General features: G+C 36.0%; 3 protein-coding genes across 3 annotated transcripts in view; 1 reads left to right on the top strand and 2 right to left on the bottom strand.

Annotated features, from left to right (window-relative positions):
• Positions 1–1742: 1742 nt before the first annotated feature.
• On the bottom strand, positions 1743–5129 carry LOC149951460 (palmitoyltransferase ZDHHC3). The gene is made up of 7 exons (XM_090168063.1): positions 4930–5129; positions 3934–4158; positions 3789–3867; positions 3458–3679; positions 3307–3388; positions 3112–3242; positions 1743–3050 (listed from the first exon to the last, which is right to left on the bottom strand). Exons 1-7 carry the CDS (start codon positions 4998–5000, stop codon positions 2892–2894), a joined length of 969 nt encoding a protein of 322 aa, XP_090024189.1. The 5' UTR covers positions 5001–5129; the 3' UTR covers positions 1743–2891.
• A 9243-nt stretch (positions 5130–14372) lies between these two features.
• LOC149951459 (exosome complex component RRP42-like) lies at positions 14373–15718 on the top strand. Its single transcript, XM_090169557.1, has 7 exons — positions 14373–14513; positions 14576–14677; positions 14748–14842; positions 14904–15069; positions 15133–15203; positions 15274–15397; positions 15464–15718. The coding sequence occupies exons 1-7, from the start codon at positions 14457–14459 to the stop codon at positions 15716–15718; spliced, it is 870 nt and encodes a 289-aa protein (XP_090025683.1). The 5' UTR covers positions 14373–14456.
• A 12-nt stretch (positions 15719–15730) lies between these two features.
• The window catches only part of LOC149951458 (carbonic anhydrase 1-like), an 80531-nt gene continuing 76978 nt past the window's right edge, over positions 15731–19283 (bottom strand). The window contains exon 7 of the mRNA XM_090168062.1: positions 15731–17616. Within this exon, the coding sequence (XP_090024188.1) occupies positions 17479–17616 (138 nt within the window). The 3' untranslated portion in view covers positions 15731–17478. The remainder of the gene's footprint in view (positions 17617–19283) is intronic.

Below are 19283 nucleotides of genomic sequence, written 5' to 3'. Positions count from 1 at the left end.
CGTAATTTTGAAAAAGAGAGCAGCATTTTAAGAAGCACCTATAGGCGCTTAAATAATTCAGTAGTTTCTTGTTTCTTCCTCCATGAATAAATCATCCTCCCAGGAAATCGCAAAGAAGTAATATTTCCAAGAGCCAGGACCCACATGGTATTGTTTATATAGTACTTGTGGAAATAATGGAACCTTTTCACCTGTAAACAGCACGATGTTAAAGGGAATATAACCTCAGGTATTTGGTGTGGAACACCAACGCTTGGAGCTCTGGCCGCTCTTGCCTATGGCTTTAAAAATGTTTGGCGCCACTGTACAGGGACATTTGAAAAATTGAAGGGGTCTTCCGTAAAGATTGCTTTGCAGGTTATATTCCCTTTAAGTTAGAAGAAACCACCTATGGACTGTGCAAAATGATAAAATACGCGAATAAGTAGATTAGTCCATAATTAATCCCTTTTAATTATGGACTAATCTACTTATTCGCGTATTTTATCAACAGTACGATGTGTTTCCGCCAATCCTTAATATGTCAAAAAAGCTATCTGGTTAAAAAGGAACGCCATGGGAACGCTTGTTGCTGTAGTCTTGGAGCAAGGGTGCTGTGTTTGTTGCTCCTAGCTGCCGTTAAGGTTAAAAAATTGCATTATTTTAACAAGCACTATATGAACAGTGACTTGCAGGTATTGGCTCTCGGAAATATTACTTCTTGGCGATTTCTTGGGAGGATGATTTATTTAAAGGGAATATAACCTGCGAAGCAATCTTTATGGAAGACCCCTTCAATTTTTAAAATCCTCCTGTACAGTAGCGCCAAACATTTTTAAAGCCAAAGGCATGAGTGGCCAGAGCTGCAAACGTTGGTGTTCCACACCAAATACCTGAGGTTATATTCCCTTTAAGCGTCTATTACTAAACTTACGATATGGTTTTATTGAATCGAATTATAGTACCAAGGTTGAAAAACAAATCGATAATTTTCGACCCGCTTATTTAAAATTAGAACATTGTTTTTTTTCTGAAACATTTGTATTTACCATGACTTTTTACAGTTATGTTTACATTTTATACAGAATAGTACATGTCAGTGCACCTATGATAAACTTTGAATAAAATTATGTAACTTTCAAATATGCGTTAAGGGTTGGGACGGCTATTACAACATGATCCAAGGCACAATGTCTCTTCCACAGGCAACTAACCCTCACAGACACTTAAAAGCGCGATTTCCGTTTTACTACACTCATGAAAAAACGCTGTACAACAGACTGCAACATCTAATTACGGAATTCATACCTAACTCTCGACTATAAAAGCATATTTAGTATATATTTGTCATTACCAAAGCTCAGTCACGTTAATATTTCTCGTTTTAGTTTTTTAACTATGTATAGTTACATTTTATAAATTTTTTAAAGCAGTGTAGATGGTCTCAAAATTACCGATATTCAAAGTTTCAACAGTCGTGTGCTGTTGCAACTGTCTCGTAATGAAGTGTTTAAAAAGGCTTCTACTTGTGCCATTATTTCCAAAATATTAAAATTATACCAATTCGAATCTTCAAATAACTGGCACATAGTAAGTCTACAGTTTCCACATATTTCACCCGGAACCATTTGGAAATGAACCATCATTTAGAAAATTTTGTGATTGGAATTTTTTAGACTTAAAAAAAAAGTGTTATAAAATAATTGGTTTTAATTTAATTTGTATAAAAAAGGGCCAATTTTTTTGCTTAATTGCCTTTACAAGTAAATTTTCATTAAATAAGATTTTTTAATTTAGTTTTGAATTGGGATGATTAGAGAAACAATTTTTACAACTTTGTAAATTCTCCATTAAAATACATTATATTATTAAAATCAATTTGTTTTAAAACAATCACTTTTTATGACAGCCCACCCTGTAAAAAGAACATTTGAAAATGAGTACCAAAGTCTTTCAATACACTATCAAAAGACTTTTGGTGTGTAAGGCCTTTAGCCAACACCGTAAGTTGGTTCTCAAAAAAAAAACTATCAAAAGACTTCTACAATTTGATAGCTTAAATTTCAAGTAGGTCTCATAGAAATATTTTAATTAGTTTTAAAAATGAAACCAGGGTAAAATATGCAAAAACTACAGAAATATAAATGATGGTTGAACTGGGTGTAAATAAATGACCGAATTATGGTGCTTTGTAGAGGCGAGTCTAATTTCGTTAAAAAGTTAATTTTAAACGGCACATTTCTTCCTTAGGAAAATGCACCTAGTATATTTTTATTTATATGTTTGCGACTATGTTTTATGGACAAGTTACGTGCACCATTATAATTATGAATTTCATCTTCACGATTATTATCTACAAAATTACGTATTACTTTTTTTGAAACGTCTATGGATTTTTATGTTTTTAGTCTAGCAGACTTGTACGAAACTGAAGTTTTATCAAAATACGGGTAATAGATATTTCCATAAAATAATATAAATGAAATGTACAACTATAAAATGTTCCTCTATATGTCACAAAATTCAAACCTCATTAGTATGTTATTGCTTAGCAAGATCATTAAGTCGCCTGAGACTAAAGCGTGGGCTTTTTATCTTTAAAAATTACGACTTATGTCGTAGAGGTAACAAACAAGCACCTCTGATAATTTCTAATATTTTATAGAAAGATCTATTAAAGCAAGTAGTACGTGGAATGTAACTAATTAAATGGACTTTTCTGTTATGAATAATACTTCTGAAAAGGCAGGTATAAAAAAATCATAAATTAATGAATGAAAACTTCCAAAAGATCTATATGCTAAAAAGATTAGTTTCACAACTGCAATCTCAAAAGTATCATAGTTATAATAACTGCCACGGATAATTAAGTCTATAAACTGCAGGTATTGTTGGTTAATTTTAATCGCGGATCACACTGAATGTAAAGATCCGTCAATCCTGCCCCCAATTGGAAGGTTCGTGAATGGTGAAAACCACGCTAAAGAGAATCGTCCAAAAACCGCTCTAACACTACGCCAGGCTGACCTCCTTTGCCACCTAACTGCTTCTTTCTTCAGTTGCTCGATGCCCTTAAATATTGAAAAAAATAATAGAATTTGTCACAAAGCTAATATTAAGAAGACTTCGTACAGTTTTGTCTGTCCAGATCGCTTGTAGCTGCGTCCCAAACATGACCATTGTAAAGATTGCGAACAACAGTGCTTCGAAGATGAGTAAAAGTAATAAAACTATCGTTGCAGGTGGAGAATGTGCGGAACATTCTGAATGATGAAAAATTTTATAATTACTTTGCTTAAAGTATATGCAAATTTGAGGAATGCATACTTTTCCATTCGCTGTTAACACACATAATGAAATGGCTAACAGCCAGAAAGAATGAATAGGTTGAAATTGTCGCGATATACATCTGAACCAAAAGATATTAAATGTTGAATTTAAGCTGAAAACACAGTTTGCAACAAAAAAGCTAACTTACAGTAAAGAGTACAAAGAACTTCTGATTTTTTTCTCCAACACAATTGTTAACCCAGGGGCAATGGTGGTCCATCTTCTTGATGCAACGTTGGCACACGCTGCAATGATGAGCTCTTTCTGGTTTAATGCTGCAGCATTTTGGACATTTATAAACAACTTCTCCTTCTCGAAGTCCCAGCTGTTGAATAGCTTCTTTCGTTGCCGTACCTTTAGGCACTGCACCCTAAATTGCATAACAAAGTTAGTTGAACTTAAAAAAAAAATTTTAAATTATAAATTAATTTGCATAAGAGAATTATGAAATTTTTAAATTTATTATAAATGAAACATACCGGATCTGTAAACATAGTTTTGACATGAGAAATCACAGCCAATGAAGCAACAAATTGATAAATCACAAAATTAACAGCACTAGACATAGTAAAGATTTGGTTAATATAGTTGTTTAATTATTTAATGTACTTATTTGATCATTACCTATAATAAGGATACGGCCCTGGCAACAAAATAACAAATACAACAACGTAATCTGCATACAACACCAGAAACCAAGTCATTATGGCACAAATGATACCACAAATATCCTTAATGAACCAATATCGATTGCCACAGCAATGATTTTGAGTGTCCTCCTCTAACACAGCCATTGGTATTACAGTCTGAGGCAATGTTTCAGGTGAACCACGGTTACGAGTGTGACGACTAATCAAATGTGAGATATCCACCACAAATAAAAATTTTATTACAAAAACGTCCCACTTTGAAACAATAATTTTAAATTAAAATTCAATTTCAAAATTCATTCTCAATCCTTATGAATTGCATCAAGGGCTTGACCAAAATATTCTACATTTTCACATTCTCTCGGCTTTAGGTCAAATAGCTCAAAGTTATACTAATTTGGATGCCTAATATTATCATTTTAAACCCAGTTTCTGAATCTCGGAGCTTAAGTAACCTTGATAATGAAGTTCATAAAAATTTCCTAGTTTCCAACGGAGTTAATACAAAAACTCATTACCTAGCCTTTTCCCATGTTTATATGATTTAATAGAGATACATCACAGATAATTTTGCTTCCTTAAACTTGTTAGCACAAACATTCTCAACTCCCAAAAAATTTCCATATTTATACTAAATATTTGTGGTTTCCTTGACTTTTTGTCAACAAAATTAATTCCCAGAAATATTTAAGATTTTCCAGGTTTTATGGACAATTTCCCTAGTAAATGTACACAGTGACACTGGACATGCTGTGGATTGATAATAGCCAAAAAAGGAGAATTTTAGAAATGAGTGGTCATAAGGGGCATGGCCCACTGTAAGGGGCGGGGGGGGGGGGGGGGGGGGGAGTGCTAGCCATTTCCCCAGAAAAGGTCAGTAGGATTTGGCATGCCTCTTATTTTTCGGCCAATAATATTGACCAATTAGAAGACGCCAAGGCTTACAACATTGACATTTGTATGCCCTTACCAATTTAATCTTGAAGCAACATGTCGAAATCCTACATTCTTCTCGTTGCCGCTCGATTTTGATATAAGCATCTGGTTAATCACGATCTAATCATTACTCTTATAATATTACGTTTCAACTAATTAAAAAAACCTAAGATATTCAAGCATCGTCACATTTCAAGCAAAATTACCGAAATGGAAGCACCCATCCCTTTCATAAAAACAGGGTTGCCAGTAAATAACCGAAAAATTATCGGGAAAAATTTCGCCATCGGTATGATTGTCGTTTGGGTCAACGCGACTGGACTACAACCAGACTTGCAATTATAGACGCTTCAATAAAACATCTTCAAGGAAATTTCCAAGAAGTAATATATCCAAGAGACAGGACCTGCAAATAACTGTTTATTTGGTGCTTGTTGAAATAAAGGAAACTTTTCACCTGTACGGTATGCAACAAGTGTTCCCTTTTAGCCAGGTAGCTTTTTTGACATATTAAGGCTTAGCTAAAACCATTATGTTGAGAATAATATATAGCCCCAGACCGGATTTTCTACACAGGCTTTAAGCTTGCCATTAGTGGGAACGGGACTGAAAATCAAGGATTTTTATCATTTACCTTCTACGATGCATTATCGTCTTGTGCCAGACTGCGCGCGCATTCAAGTCCACGAGACATAAAAAGGCTGTTTAATATTGTCCACAGAACGCGCCAGGCGTACTTTGAAAAAGTTCCTTGATTTTCAGTCCAGTGCGAGTCCATTGTTTTAAATAAGGCGGTGGCGTCGTTCAAAGACCAGTTTATTTTGGGCTATGACCAGTAAATGAAATGGAATCGGGGGGGTTCACTGGTCATAATGACCAGTTTATTTTTCTATACCGCAAAGAGAAAATGATAAAAGCGTTGCACTCTCAGCTTCTCACAGCCAATGAAATTGCGGATTTTTACTTATTTCTAATCCTAAATCGAACGTATTTCCTGGCATCTGGCAGTAATGCAATTTGACGTTCTTCTGCTACAATCAGTCAGATTCGTCGAATCTGACCAAGGATACTGTATAAGAGGATAGGTAGCCCGCCGTACCTCCTGTATTATAAAAACGCCGACAGCATTGGCGCGTTTAAAATCGAAAGACGCGCCGCCTTGTTTCTTTTCCGTCAACGACAGAATTCCAATGGCACCGTATAGATAACAGATATCAAATTTGGCCTTGACGGAATAGAAAATTTGAAGCCGAGCTAGGATCTAATGCGCATGGCCGGAATCAAGTTTCTCTTTGCCTCTTATCCTCTTAATACAGTATCCTTGATTGTAGCTAAATGCGAAACATCTAGATCAATCATTAAGAATATGTTTAAGAAACATAAGCATAGAAGACATTGATGCCTATCCTGCAATTTCTTTATGGCTTTTAGAAACAAAAAGAAAGCCAGAAAGGAGTAAAACTGTTTTTATTCGAAGGACTAGAAGATGATGTAAAACTGTAAATACGGATAAGTTTTTATTCGAAGAACAAGAAGATGGTGAAATATTTTTTAAAGTTCCTTAAGAAATGTGATAAATATCAAAGCTCTTTGGTTTGTGATAAATAAATATCATTATAGTTTTCACTTTCAAAAGTAAAATAAAAGAGGGACGGAGATAAGTGGGGTAGAAAAGAGAGATCATGACCAGTAAATTCTTTTTTAAGTAGGGGCAAGAATGCATAGAGGTACTAAGAACTTGGAACCTTAACATTCGCCCATGCAGCCATGCTGCCTTGTTGTTATACTTTCAGAAACAGTCTAAGCAGTCGACGGTTCTCCCTCTATGTAAAAATCCATTACACCAAGGCCCATTTAAGTTTTTCATAGTTCTTAGTACCTCTATGAGTTCTTGGTAGGGGGTATTGTGGTCATATTGACCAGTACGTTAGCTTATTTCCAACACTGTTTCAGTCCCGTTGCCACCAGCCTTGGAAATAACGGTGGTCAGGTGGTCAAAGACCAGTTAATTAATTGCTCAGACCAGTTTATTTATTCAAAATTTGGGGGGTCACTGGTCACGTGTCCAGTTTATTAATTCGAAATAATAAAAAAAACAGAAGGTGACCAGTTTAATAATTCCAAATAATAGTAGATGACCTATTAATTTAAGGTTTATATCAATTTTGATTTCCCTATTCACTGGATTTATATGTACAGCGACTCCGCTTACTACCGCCGCGGCCGCACGTCGAGGTTTTATGTAGAGTCCCTTCGCTCGCATCTCTCGAACGAGTCGAACTGTCTAACCCCCCTCTGGCCTCAAACCCTCAATCCTCTAGTCTCGCTTTCCCTGGAGTACGGTAGGCTACCTGGTTACGCGGTAACGGACCGGAGACTCTGGAGTTACGGGGCCTAGAGAAAGAGAGATAATACGGTAAATTACGAAGGTCTTCTAGGCTATGGTAGTAGTCTTAGATGAGATAGTACTATATTGTACTATTCTTGTGGTACTCATAAAATACAGTTAGCTATTTTGAATACGTGTAAAGTTGATGTTACCAACATAATCTAACTTCTAAACATGTAGTATAGGTTTTTTTAGGCTTATAAATGACATTAGAACATTTGATATAAGACCAGTTTAATAATTCATAAGCTAGGGGTCACTGGTCATAAGGACCAGTTTAATAATTCATATGCTAGGGGGTCACTGGTCATAAGGACCAGTTTAAAATAAAACCTTATTTCCAAGGATGGTTGCCACTAATGGTAAGCTTAAAGCATAGAAATCTCATAGGTAACTAGAATGCTGCCGTGTAACTGGCAAATGGGCCAAACGCCGTGGCAGACGATAGCCAGATCTCAGCCAATCAGAGCTCAAAGAGTGGTTCTGCCAAGAGTTTAATGTCACCAGAGATAATGACGTCACCTATCTCCCGCTATAATAGCGGATCCCAGGAGGATTATTATCCTCCTTGGCGGAACCACTCTACGGCCTCTCATTGGCTGAAGGTTCAAGGCGAACTGGCGTCAAGCTCGGCCGTAGGCGGCAGCATTCTAGTTACCTATGAGATTTCTATGGCTTAAAGCCTATGGAGAAAAACCGGTCGGACTATTTTTACGAACCTTCTTCTGAGCAAAGATAATTTAAACTCGTACCCTAGATTCGAAATCACACTCTCGCGCGTTGCCGATAGCGTTTACCCACTTCCCACTGGAACTCAGAAAAAATCGGTCTATGGTTTGGTTTGCGCCTTACCGCAACCGATGGAGCCCGATTTTTCTGAGGTCACGTGCCGGAAAAGGGTAAACGCTTCGTAGCAAAACCGTCAATGTGAAAGCTCTCAGTATTCGAATCTAGGGTACGAGTTTAAATTATCTTTGGTCTGAGGCTCTATATTATTATTAACTCAATGGCTAAAACACGACGCGTCGTTCTGTTTACAGAAAAATTTTCATTATTTCAACAAGCACTATATAAATAGTCCTTGCTGGTCCTGGCTCTCTGAAATATTACTTCTTGACGATTTCCATAGGCTGCACAAAGGCATTCGTAACCAAAACGTCATTTTAAGAAAACCTTCGTTTTGTTACTTTTTTTTCAATAACAAATCTTACCTTGGATTTTCTTTAAATATTCTATCTAATAGTATTTTTTGTGCTCTTTTTAAATATCAAGTTTCTGATTGGTTTCCGAGGTTCCTTCATCCTGCTTTTGAAGAAAAATTCCTATGTGCAGGGTAGTTTTAAGGTTTTAAATTTTCACAAAGGCATTAATACTTATTTATAGGTAATCTGAAAATATTACAGATAATGTACAGAAAGGCATTTAAATTACCCATTAAATTACTTACAAGACAAGTTAGTTACATCATTTAAAAGTGTATAATAATGTTATTGGAACAATATTATAGACCTATCATGGTTACATTAATAGTTGTTTATTTATTGCTATTTGTTCCATAAGGACCATTAGACATTTGTTTTTTAAATTTGGACTTTCAGGTTTTTTACGTAATACAAATGATTTAAAAATTGGTTTTACATGATTAAAAACTATAAAGTTTAAACATTTGTACTGTGCGATTAGTGAATTAGAGTCACTTGAAAGCCTGATATTATAATAAGATATCACAGTTTTTTAACATTTAACAGTTTCAATAGTGAAAACCTTTGACTATTATTATAATAATTTTGTTATGGGTCTATTAGACGATACCATGACTATATTCATTTCAATCTAGTGTTAACCATCTGGGGCTAAAATGGGCGGTGCCTTTTGCGTCTTACGTACTCACTTGATCCAATCAAAGATAATTTAAACTCGTACCCTAGATTCGAATACTGAGAGCTTTTCCATTAGGTGGTTTTTTTTTCGCCTGTTCTGGGTTTTTTGAGAAGGTTAAAAAGTGTAGCCATATGACGTCATTTTACTTCAATTCTGTCTTGACGAAAAAAACGAGTTGGAATAGGAAGAGAGTAGTTAAAGGTTAAAGGTTATTTACAAAAAGTTTCCCGTCATATTTTCGTGCAACGAAATTTAAGCAGACGACAAATCTAGATTACTCCCTCTACACCCAAGGTTCCTAGAAATTAATTTACGCTCTACACCTCCTTTCGAGGAGGAGTAAAAAGTGTAACCCTAATACTCCGGAACAAGCGAACAAAATTCGGGACAGGGTAAATCTTAACCCGAGAAAAGGCGAATAAAACGTCTTAGGGTAAAAAGTTTACACTTTTTGTCCCCGGACAAACGAAAAAAAACCACCTAATGACGGTTTTGTTACGAAGCGTTTACCCTTTTCCGGCACGTGACCTCAGAAAAATCAGGCTCCATCGGTTGCGGTAAGGGCAAACCAGGAGCGAATTTTTTCTGAGTTCCAGCGGGAAGTGGGTAAACGCTATCAGCAACGCGCGAGAGAGTGATTTCGAATCTATGGTACGAGTTTAAATTATCTTTGATTCAATCAGGAGACAGGCGATTGTCGTTGACTCCATCCACAAAAGGTTTCCGGGATTGCGCGATTTAACCGGCGAAGAAAATGACTCGTGATTCTTAGAACAATTCCTGTACTTTAACAATATAACTTGATAATCATAAATAAAGGAATTTTATTATTAATGTTCTTACCTATTTTCGTTCAATCAAAGCGATGTGTATTCAAATGTTTTAAGCTAAAGTTCTCGCTAAGCCTTGGCACTTTAAACTAGTCAAGTTTCAAATCGTTGCCCTTCGATACAATTTTTGAGCGGTGGCGCGTTCCCAACGTCATAATATCTAAGCTCCTCCCATCAGTGGCGTAGCCAGGATTTTGTTTCGGGGAGGGGGGGCACGCCATTGAAAAAAAAATTAAAAATATTTGTACGTACAACCATACGTTTCGGGGGTTGGGCATGTGCCCCCTGTGCCCCCCCTGGCTACGCCACTGCGTCCCATCCTGGCGACTGACGCCAGACTGCTTAATGCCGTCAAAGATAATATAACCAAAAGTGGATATAAAACAGAAATGCTGGGAGGACCCGGTAGCCCTGTTCCATCAAAAATGAGGATCCCCCAAGCATGCCCCTAGTTTGTACCTACCCCCTTTGGCGGAGCATTACAAATGGCGCTTTACTCGCATGTACCTGCGTAAATCGGCTGATATATTATAGTTCTTCTTCAGTTCCTTATCCACCTGATTATATAGTCTTTGGGCTGGATTTGGTGCGTCTGCTCTTTGTGAAAATTCACATGTTTGGCAAGGCTTAGCCGCTTAGGTAGATAATTGATAAAAACGTTTTTGTTTTATTTGAATATGGTGTGCGGCTTAAAGTGTTTAACGAATTTAAGAACAATCGAACTTTAAAAGAACTACTAGAAGATGTGCTCTCAACGCGAGTTGTTACATTCGCATTACTCTGAAGAAAGAGGAAGATAGTGGCTTTCTGTACGCATGGAACAATTGGGTATACAATTTAGTACTTAATGTTGAAGGAATTGACCCAGTTATAATTTGTGACCCAATATATGCAAATGAACTCTCCAATGTAGTACATTGGATAGCTTGGCAAAAAAACCTCAATAAAATCCCTGTAGTTTTGAAGGCAATTAACAACGGGGGTTTATTTATGGCACATGAGACCCTATCTACTGGAATTTTAGTTAAGCCTTGGTTTAAATATTCACTGTTTTGTATAGTTCCAATTGAATACAAATCTTTTATAAATAAATTACACTGACTAAATTTACTTTTCGGCTTTAAAGCTAACTCTTCTGGTGTATGTTTCTTACGAGCTTGAGCTACAGTGAGTCAGTGACTCTTGAACTTAACAGAGGCAAATTTTTGAAAAAGGAATAAATTAACCAACGAGACAACGTTTTCGGGAGATTTACCAAGGAGGATATGCTTCTTGGTTTTACCGCTAGGTTAGCTAGCATCGCCCATCTGAACTATTTCCTCTGACCGTGACGCAGCGTTGCCAGAAGCCTCAAAATGAATTATCGTACGAACTTTGTAAAAATATCGTACATAATGAAAAATTATCGTACACTAGGTATATGGCGTAGCTCGCAACCGAAACGGTTCTAGGTGGCGCTGAAGGTTTCATATCACTTCTTGGGTGTGTAGCGTCTGCTAGAATGGAAAATGCGTAAATCGGGTAGTGAATGCTTTTCTTTATTGTATTGTAATAATAAAGTAAGTTATTTCAACGGATAAAAATATATTTTCATATATTTCCGCGAAAGTTTTAAAACTTTGATTGTCAGTAACGTCTGCTTATACGCTAGCTCTTACTGTAGCTAAAAGAGGGCGTATGCGTAGTAAAATCGTGCAGGCCAGGGTGAGAAATATCGATTTTTTTAAAACTGGACCTGTGGCCAGTTACCACTTTTAACCTTGCAAAATCAGGCTTTCATAATTTATGGTCAAATTAAATATTCTTGACAATATGTGCTATAGACCCGACCCGAACAAGCCTACTTAGAGAGAGACTGTTTATATTTCTTTTTGCTTACTGCTACATTCGCTTCTTCTATAATGTAGAGTAGACAGACTCCCCTAGTCAACCATGCATACACACAATTGACATAAGGCCAAGCACACAGCATAGAAGCAAAGACCAAACAATTTTAGGGATTAATATAGAATTTTTATAATGAACTAAAATCTTGAAGGGAAAAAACTTTGAATTAATAAAGTGGTCACCAGGGCGATTGGCCTGTGATAGTGCCTTATTTCTCACACTGGTGCAGGCACCCACTGACCGGTGTTTGAAAAATTCACCCAGAAAATCAGGTAGCAGACGACGTGTCGAAGCTTTCCCTATGTCCGTAATTCGCGGGAAACTGACGAAATACAAACGCCGGTGGAGCCCTTTAAGCTTGGCCTATTCGAAAGTGTCCAAATTAAGTTTATAGTGTGAACTGGGCTGTAAATTAACCTATAATATGTGGTCGACGTTCAACATTGTTAAAAGGAAAGGCACTACCAGGAGTTTCGATTGGTGCTCTAAGTGTTCAAAGAGGCTGGCCACGTTGACGCCACTCCATAGGTTTGCCCATACAGGACCATCATGACTGTATTTTTTTTCATTAAGAAAAAGTAATCGCTACGTTCTCTGACGACCTCATGTCAAGTAAAAATTACGGAAAATATTTAGAAGAGGTTCCCTCTCGAATATTAGATAATAGAACTGGAGTTTCGATTCCATCTAGACCAGATTTGTATGAAAGTTTCAAACTCACGATCAGTGGAATTATACGAAAAAAAATTGAAAATTAGTAGGTGCGAAATTTTTGGGGTGACATTTTTAAATTTTTCATTCGCCCAACTAATCGGATCGTGTAAAAAATATTCATAGCTTAAAATGTCAATAGAAACCGACAAAGGGAAGTTACACGCTTTTAGACATTTCAATTGAATAATTAATTTCATGGTTAAAAACATTACACAAATGTTTTATTTTTGCCACGTTTCGGAAATATCCGTACATTACCGTTTCATAGGGGTCAGCTAAAGCGCTAGGTATTCTGGGAGTTCTTCGGCATTCGGCTTCTAGATGGGGAAAGAGTTCGCGATAGACATATGGAATTTTCCCCTGCAGGCTCCATCCTTCACTGCGCGCGTAGAAAATAACGGCAACGGCAGAAGAAACACGATTATATGCCCAAGCCTTTTCTACTCCTAATTTTATCATATGTGGTGTTGTAACAGCGTAAAAATAATTTGGAAAATATAGACAAAATTATCGTACTTTCGCGTACGATAATACATTTTACATCGTACATCGTACCTGAAACGGAATTCGCGTACGTGTACGATAATTATCGTACGTCTGGCATCGCTGCCGTGACGTCATGAGACATAGGCCCAACGTAACAGAGTCGTTCCTGATTGGCTCAATCATTGTATAGGGGAAACAGCTCCTCATTTTTGAAGGAAACCACTGGGAAAGCTAACGAACCCTTTTCCTCCCAGACTTTCTGTTTTATATCCACTTTTGATATAACTACGTACCCTAGATTCGAAATCAAGCTCCTTGCACGTAACGCAGGCTCTTACTGAGTAGTCTTGCCGAACTTGTTAAAATGTTGCTCTTACGTCACAAGACACAGCTTTATTAGTATATTCTTCGCACGAGTGATTTGCACGCGCGCTAGAAAAATCTATTCTCCTCGTGACTGTAGCGCGCGCTCGTAGGCTTGTGAAAGTAAGAGACTGTAACGTAAGAGCAACATTTCAACAATAAGGCCACGTTAGTTTATAAAAAGAACTGTTCCCGGCGGAAGTCGGAAAAAACTGGAGCTGGCAGGGCTACCGACATCTAGTTAAAACGTACAGTTTTAGTGAAAATTGCGCGGTGGTTTTTAACATGCGGTTTTCAAGATACCAGATATTTTTGCATTATATTGCTTTAAAACAATAATGGATCATGCCTGTAGCTCTAAAAATGTTTCTAAACGAAAGAAAACTAAAGGTGAGTAATATAATCTTGGGTTATCTATTGAAATTCCTTATTTCTCACCCTGCTATGGAGCCCGATTTTTCCGACTTCTATGCTTCCGCGCGAACTCAGTAAAAGCACGGACAGTATATTGAATGTCCGTGGTAAAAGCCTCACGAGAGAACGCGCTATCCGTGATTTCGAATCTAGGGTACGTAGTTATATTATCTTTGATAATATCCAGGAACCTTGTATAATATCAGCTTCCAAAAACACGGCCAGCTTTGATCTCGCGCTATAGCGGCCAATTACCCATTCGCCGAAATTTCGTGAGCAAGGATTTTCCCGTTATAACGAGCGTGGCGCTGAACTCATACATATTTTTATATTGGCTTCAATGCAAAAACTATTTTTAAAAACATATTCATAAAATTTCTGTATGAGTTAAGTTAACTCATACAGAAATCTTTGGCTCATAGGTTAACATAGAAACTTCAACGCATGGGTTGGCCGCTATAGCGCGAGATCAAAGCTGGCCGTCCCAAAAACCGACGCCAAGAATTAGTAATAATTTGTAGTCTGCTTAAAATTTGGTTTTGAGTCTTGAACCACGTGCTTTTCTTATATGTTAGTTTTAGTTTCATATACAGTGAAATGTCAAGTTTACTAATTAGTGAACCAGAGAAAACATTTATAATTCATGGAATTCAGGTATAAATTTTAATAATTAATGAATGGGTTTTTAAATTTACCGATTATATATATTATCCAAGGATAATTGCCGAGCGGATGGACGTGAATGTTTGCAGTACCGTCAAATAGAGTTAGAAACTGATGTAGTTTCTAATTGCAATGGATCAGCCCATGTTAGATTGGTATTTGAAACACAAATATAGTCCAATTTAAAGATTAAATTCTCACTCACTTTTAATTTATTTATCAAAGGCAAATACAGATGTTCTAGTTGGTGTAAAAGCAGAGTTAGATGCACCCGAACCTTTGAAACCTAATAAAGGACGATTAGAATTTTTTGTAGATTGGTATAACAATTATTCCTACATTTATTCCAGTAGTTTGTAATTACTTAAAAAATATTATTAGTTCGGCTAATGCAGATCCAGAGTTTGAAGGCAGGGGTGGTGAAGATGTTTCTGCAGAGATAACGCAACTATTAAACAGGGCTTATTCAAGTCTAAATTGTCTGGATTTAGAATCGCTCTGTGTCGTTCCTGGGAGTCAAGTTTGGGTTCTTTACATTGATATTGTGGTAATTTAGCAAAAATTACGCATTAGTAATTTAACAAGTTTCTTAAAGAGCAAATCATGCTAGATTTTAGAATGTGGTGGAAGCTTAGCAGATGCAGCTTCTGTCGCTGTGAAAGCTGCACTATTTGATACGAAGTGAGGCTTTCAGTAATGCTATCAATTATATTTTAAATACCATGTTAATTGTATTAAATTTTTTGTACAGAATTCCCAATGTTTCTTTAGCAACGGATGAAGATGGTACGCCTGAAATTGAAGTTTCAGATGATCCTTATGACGTGAAAAGATTAGATATTTCAAATCTACCTTGCATTATTAGTTTGTCAAGAGTAATAATTTTTATTTAATTTTTGCCATAAAACATTTTTAATAATTAACCTTTCCTTGTTCCCAAGATTGGCCAAAAATTTGTTGTAGATTGCAGTCAATCGGAAGAAGCTTGTAGTTTGGGAAAATTAGTTTTAACAGTAACGGAAAAAGGTAGTATAACGTCAGTTAGAAAAACTGGATCTGGAAGTCTGCATCAGGAGAGCGTTTTAAGCATCATTAAACCAGGATGTGAAATTGGAATAGCTTTGAACAAATCTTTAAACGAAAAATTGAAATTAGAATCATCCGTTAAAAAGGAGCGTGTTGGGTTTTTGAAATAAAATTAACAACAATTTATACTTGTGTCCTAGTTACTTTATTTTTTAATATTTTTTGGCTTTATTGCTTAACTCAACCTAGACTCTTCTTTCGCTTTGGAAAGGGTTTTCTAAAATTTGTTTGATATGGAAGATTTGGAGACAAAAACCCTTTCCAAAAGAAACTAATTTGTAACAATAATGATGAGAACAGTATCTCTTCAACAAACATATTTGGTTTTCTCTCGGGAGAGAGGATTTCATGCTTCGCGTATTCAAGAGTAAAAGCTCACTCGCAAAAATACCATATTATTTCAATTAAACCAGTTCTTTTCTTTACAATTCTGGGTCTTGATTCTCTTTATACAAAATTTAAAACCTTTTTTGCTCCTGATTACCAATAGCATAATTTACAAATCCTCCCATTTACAATTAGTAAATTAACATTTTTAAAATTTACAAAAATTACTTTCATTTTTTGGCCTTTTCAAATCTTTCGCTAAATATATATTTTTTGAGAACAAACATATGGTGTCAGCCAAAGGCCTTAGACACCAAACTTTGGTAAATATAGTTTATATATCTTTATCTCACTCATTTTTTCAAGCCACCATTTTTAATATTAAAATTTAAAAACTATATATATATAATTTATCTCTAAAACAAACGATATTTTGCATAAAACATTTTTTTATATCCTTTTCAGGCTCTTGTTTAAATTTGTTCGTCTATATAAAAAAAATCTGGGTTTGTTTTAGGTTTTTCTTAAAACATTTCTTAATCACCATTTTAAAATATATTTGTAATTATATATCATTGAAGGTAAAATAATTTAGTGATGAAGCGGTATGGTTTTTAGTAAAGACAGTTTTACAAGATTGTTTAGGTATAAAAATTTAATATTTTGTCTCTATAGAAAAATACTTTGGGTTTTTAAAAAAGTTCAATAAAACATTTTTTTTTGTGTTCGTTAATTGAAGAACAAGATATTTGTTATCAAAAAATATTTGTCAAAGGGACAAACAGTCTAAAAATGGGCAGTAAATTTAGCTCTAACAAAGTGTGGTGTTTTTGACATTTCGAGAAAAACTCATGTGGGTGTTTGTAAAACCGTCTTTACATAAACTTTTTTCAAAATCATATATTTATCTCCAATTAAACGAGAAAAAATATTTACATTGGAATGTTATCTACTATATCAGGAACATACAAGTAAATTAAAAATAATAAGAACAAAAATCTATAATTATAAAGTACACCTAATGGAGTTAGACATGTCATACACAATTTGAAACCACTTATAAAACAGACATCTGTAATTGGTTGGATTAATATAACATTTTTAAAACGCCTAAAAATGAGTAAAGTTAGATTAGTGCATAGGAAATTATCACTAAAGAAATTAAAATCATAGTCAAAGGCCTAAAGTCATCACTAAATTATTTTGAACCGTGTACAAATAGTAACTGGAATGTATAAATGTCCAGTCTGGAGTTCATAATGTTTGTCTCTTTATATAATAAATCTATTCCATGAAAATATAACAATTGAAACAATTATGTGTCCATGACTGTACAGTGGCAGTATACCAACATTTCCTGGTCACCTGACCCCCGCCACCCGGCAATCCCAAAAATAAATCTACAACCCTTAAACTACATTAGATCCTATTTTGCGACAGTTTCCTATCAATTTCTTATTTCTCTATCTTCGAATATCGTCGTTAATAGGTGGGAATATTCTTATTGACAAGTTTCGGAATTTCGGTGTAAGGACTTTTTCCCTTAAAAGTTGACTTCTTTGACGAGTCTCCCTTCAATGGGTTGCGGTGGTCTGTAGTTTTCCACCAGCTTCCCTTGAAATCTTCCCGGTGGGCAGCCAGACTCTTTGCAATAGCAACGAAGATTACGGAATGCCTCGAGCTAAATGTAAAAACGGAGATTAATTAAAAACCAGCCAACCAGCCAAAAGCTCTCAACCTAGTATGTTTTGAGTTCAAGAGGGAAAGAAAAATTTGACGAGAGATTCGATTTTAATGCTTTTATAATGTTATTTATACTAAATGTCGTAAATTTAAACGTTTTTTGGCGGGAAGGGAATAACTACTGAATTATTTAACAAGACGTACGACGGTCAGAATACACACAATCCTTCTAATCCCCTGTAGCAAATCAGAGTCGGGCCGACGTAGGCTTTTGTACTTAAATGGCAAAGTCGGCCGACCGTCGGCGAGATAGACTTTTGAAGGTCCAAATGTCCTAGGGGTAAATGAGTCGGCCGACCCTAAAGGTTTCATCCCATACGACTGTAAACCAACTGAAACTGGCTACAAAACCGACTTAGAAACAACGTTGGCCCGACTTTACACACGCCCGAATTGCCGACCCTCTAACCAGAAAACCGACTGTAAATATCCCCTGTAGCAAATTAGAGTCGGGCCGACGTCGGCAAAAGGTAGACCTAAGAACCGACCCCGAAACGACGTTATCCCGACTTAGAATGTACTGTATAATTACGTCGAAACGACTTACTTTTTGATATTTTATGTGACTGAAAATAACCAAATAAAACCGTAAATATAGCTATATAAATAGTCCCATGAACGGGAGTGAAACAATGAGTTTATTTCCGTCAATCGGAAAACTCTTGAATCTGGAGTACAGAGTTCTATAGTTTCTTGGGGTTTAGTAACAATAACGAATGAATATTCATTAATAATATGTTAGCCTAACATATTTAGGTAAACGAATGTAACCTACTTGAGCTGAGAGATTTTTAATACGGAAACATTCTCAGATTGAATATATAATCTTTTTCAAAAAAATATAATACAAAAAGGAAGTTATTTTAAAAATATTTCAATTTGTTTTATTAATTCGCCAAAGTTTCACAGTTTTGAGCGATTAATTGGCAAATAAATGTTGGATATAAGTCGGCCGTTGCTCGGGCTATAAATGTGTCATGTCTTTTGCAAGTCATGACAGCTATTACAATTCAAGGTCGGCGTTTGGACTCTAAATAGTTCCAATGATAAGACTCTTAGATTCGGCTAGTGGTTCAAAATGCTAGGTCGCTATACCAACTTTAAAAGCGACCGAAAACGTACTCACGAGGAATTCTCAAAAACGTTTAGGACTATTAGAGTCCGTATTTGGACCAGGACCGAAAGGCGACTTTTCGACCAAAGCCCGACCTTAAATCGACTCTGTCTTTTAAATTTAAGGTCTATTTTAAGTCGGATAATGGTCGGCATACCGACCATAAATAGTCCCAAAAAAGGATTTACGGTTTTAGTGTCGAAAAACGTTCGGACGTTTTTAGGTCGGTATTTGGTCGTCGACTATAAAGCGACTTTTCGACCGTACCCCGACCCTAAAACGACTTCATGTGCTACAGGGGATGTGTTAAGTTTGTTTGAGCTATTCACAGCAACCGACAACGCCGGTATCACAACCAATATATATCCACGGCCACACATAATTGCATTTACACTTATTTGTTACTTTTAGTCATACTTTGAAAGCATCGAAGATTCCTTCGATCAGTGTCTTTTTTATTTTTTACTCCTAATCACACTCATTTGTTACTT

Source organism: Leiobunum rupestre, chromosome 3 (assembly GCF_980474605.1).
Source record: "Leiobunum rupestre chromosome 3, qqLeiRupe1.1.hap1, whole genome shotgun sequence".
NCBI classification, from domain to species: domain Eukaryota; kingdom Metazoa; phylum Arthropoda; class Arachnida; order Opiliones; family Sclerosomatidae; genus Leiobunum; species Leiobunum rupestre.
Note: the sequence above shows the minus strand (reverse complement) of the source record. Positions and strands in the feature narration are given on the sequence as shown.

What these genes read in the sequence shown, in the direction of transcription:
- LOC149951460 (XM_090168063.1), bottom strand. Translation starts at nt 5,000, where the DNA reads ATGCTTATATCAAAATCGAGCGGCAACGAGAAGAATGTAGGATTTCGA. An exon ending in GTTGCTTCAAGATTAAATTG is followed by an intron (nt 4,159 to 4,929) that starts GTAAGGGCATAC and finishes ACATTTGATTAG; the next exon opens with TCGTCACACTCGTAACCGTG. An exon ending in AGTTCTTTGTACTCTTTACT is followed by an intron (nt 3,389 to 3,457) that starts GTAAGTTAGCTT and finishes CTTTTGGTTCAG; the next exon opens with ATGTATATCGCGACAATTTC.
- LOC149951459 (XM_090169557.1), top strand. Translation starts at nt 14,457, where the DNA reads ATGTCAAGTTTACTAATTAGTGAACCAGAGAAAACATTTATAATTCAT. An exon ending in GATCAGCCCATGTTAGATTG is followed by an intron (nt 14,678 to 14,747) that starts GTATTTGAAACA and finishes TATTTATCAAAG; the next exon opens with GCAAATACAGATGTTCTAGT. An exon ending in TTCTTTACATTGATATTGTG is followed by an intron (nt 15,070 to 15,132) that starts GTAATTTAGCAA and finishes AAATCATGCTAG; the next exon opens with ATTTTAGAATGTGGTGGAAG.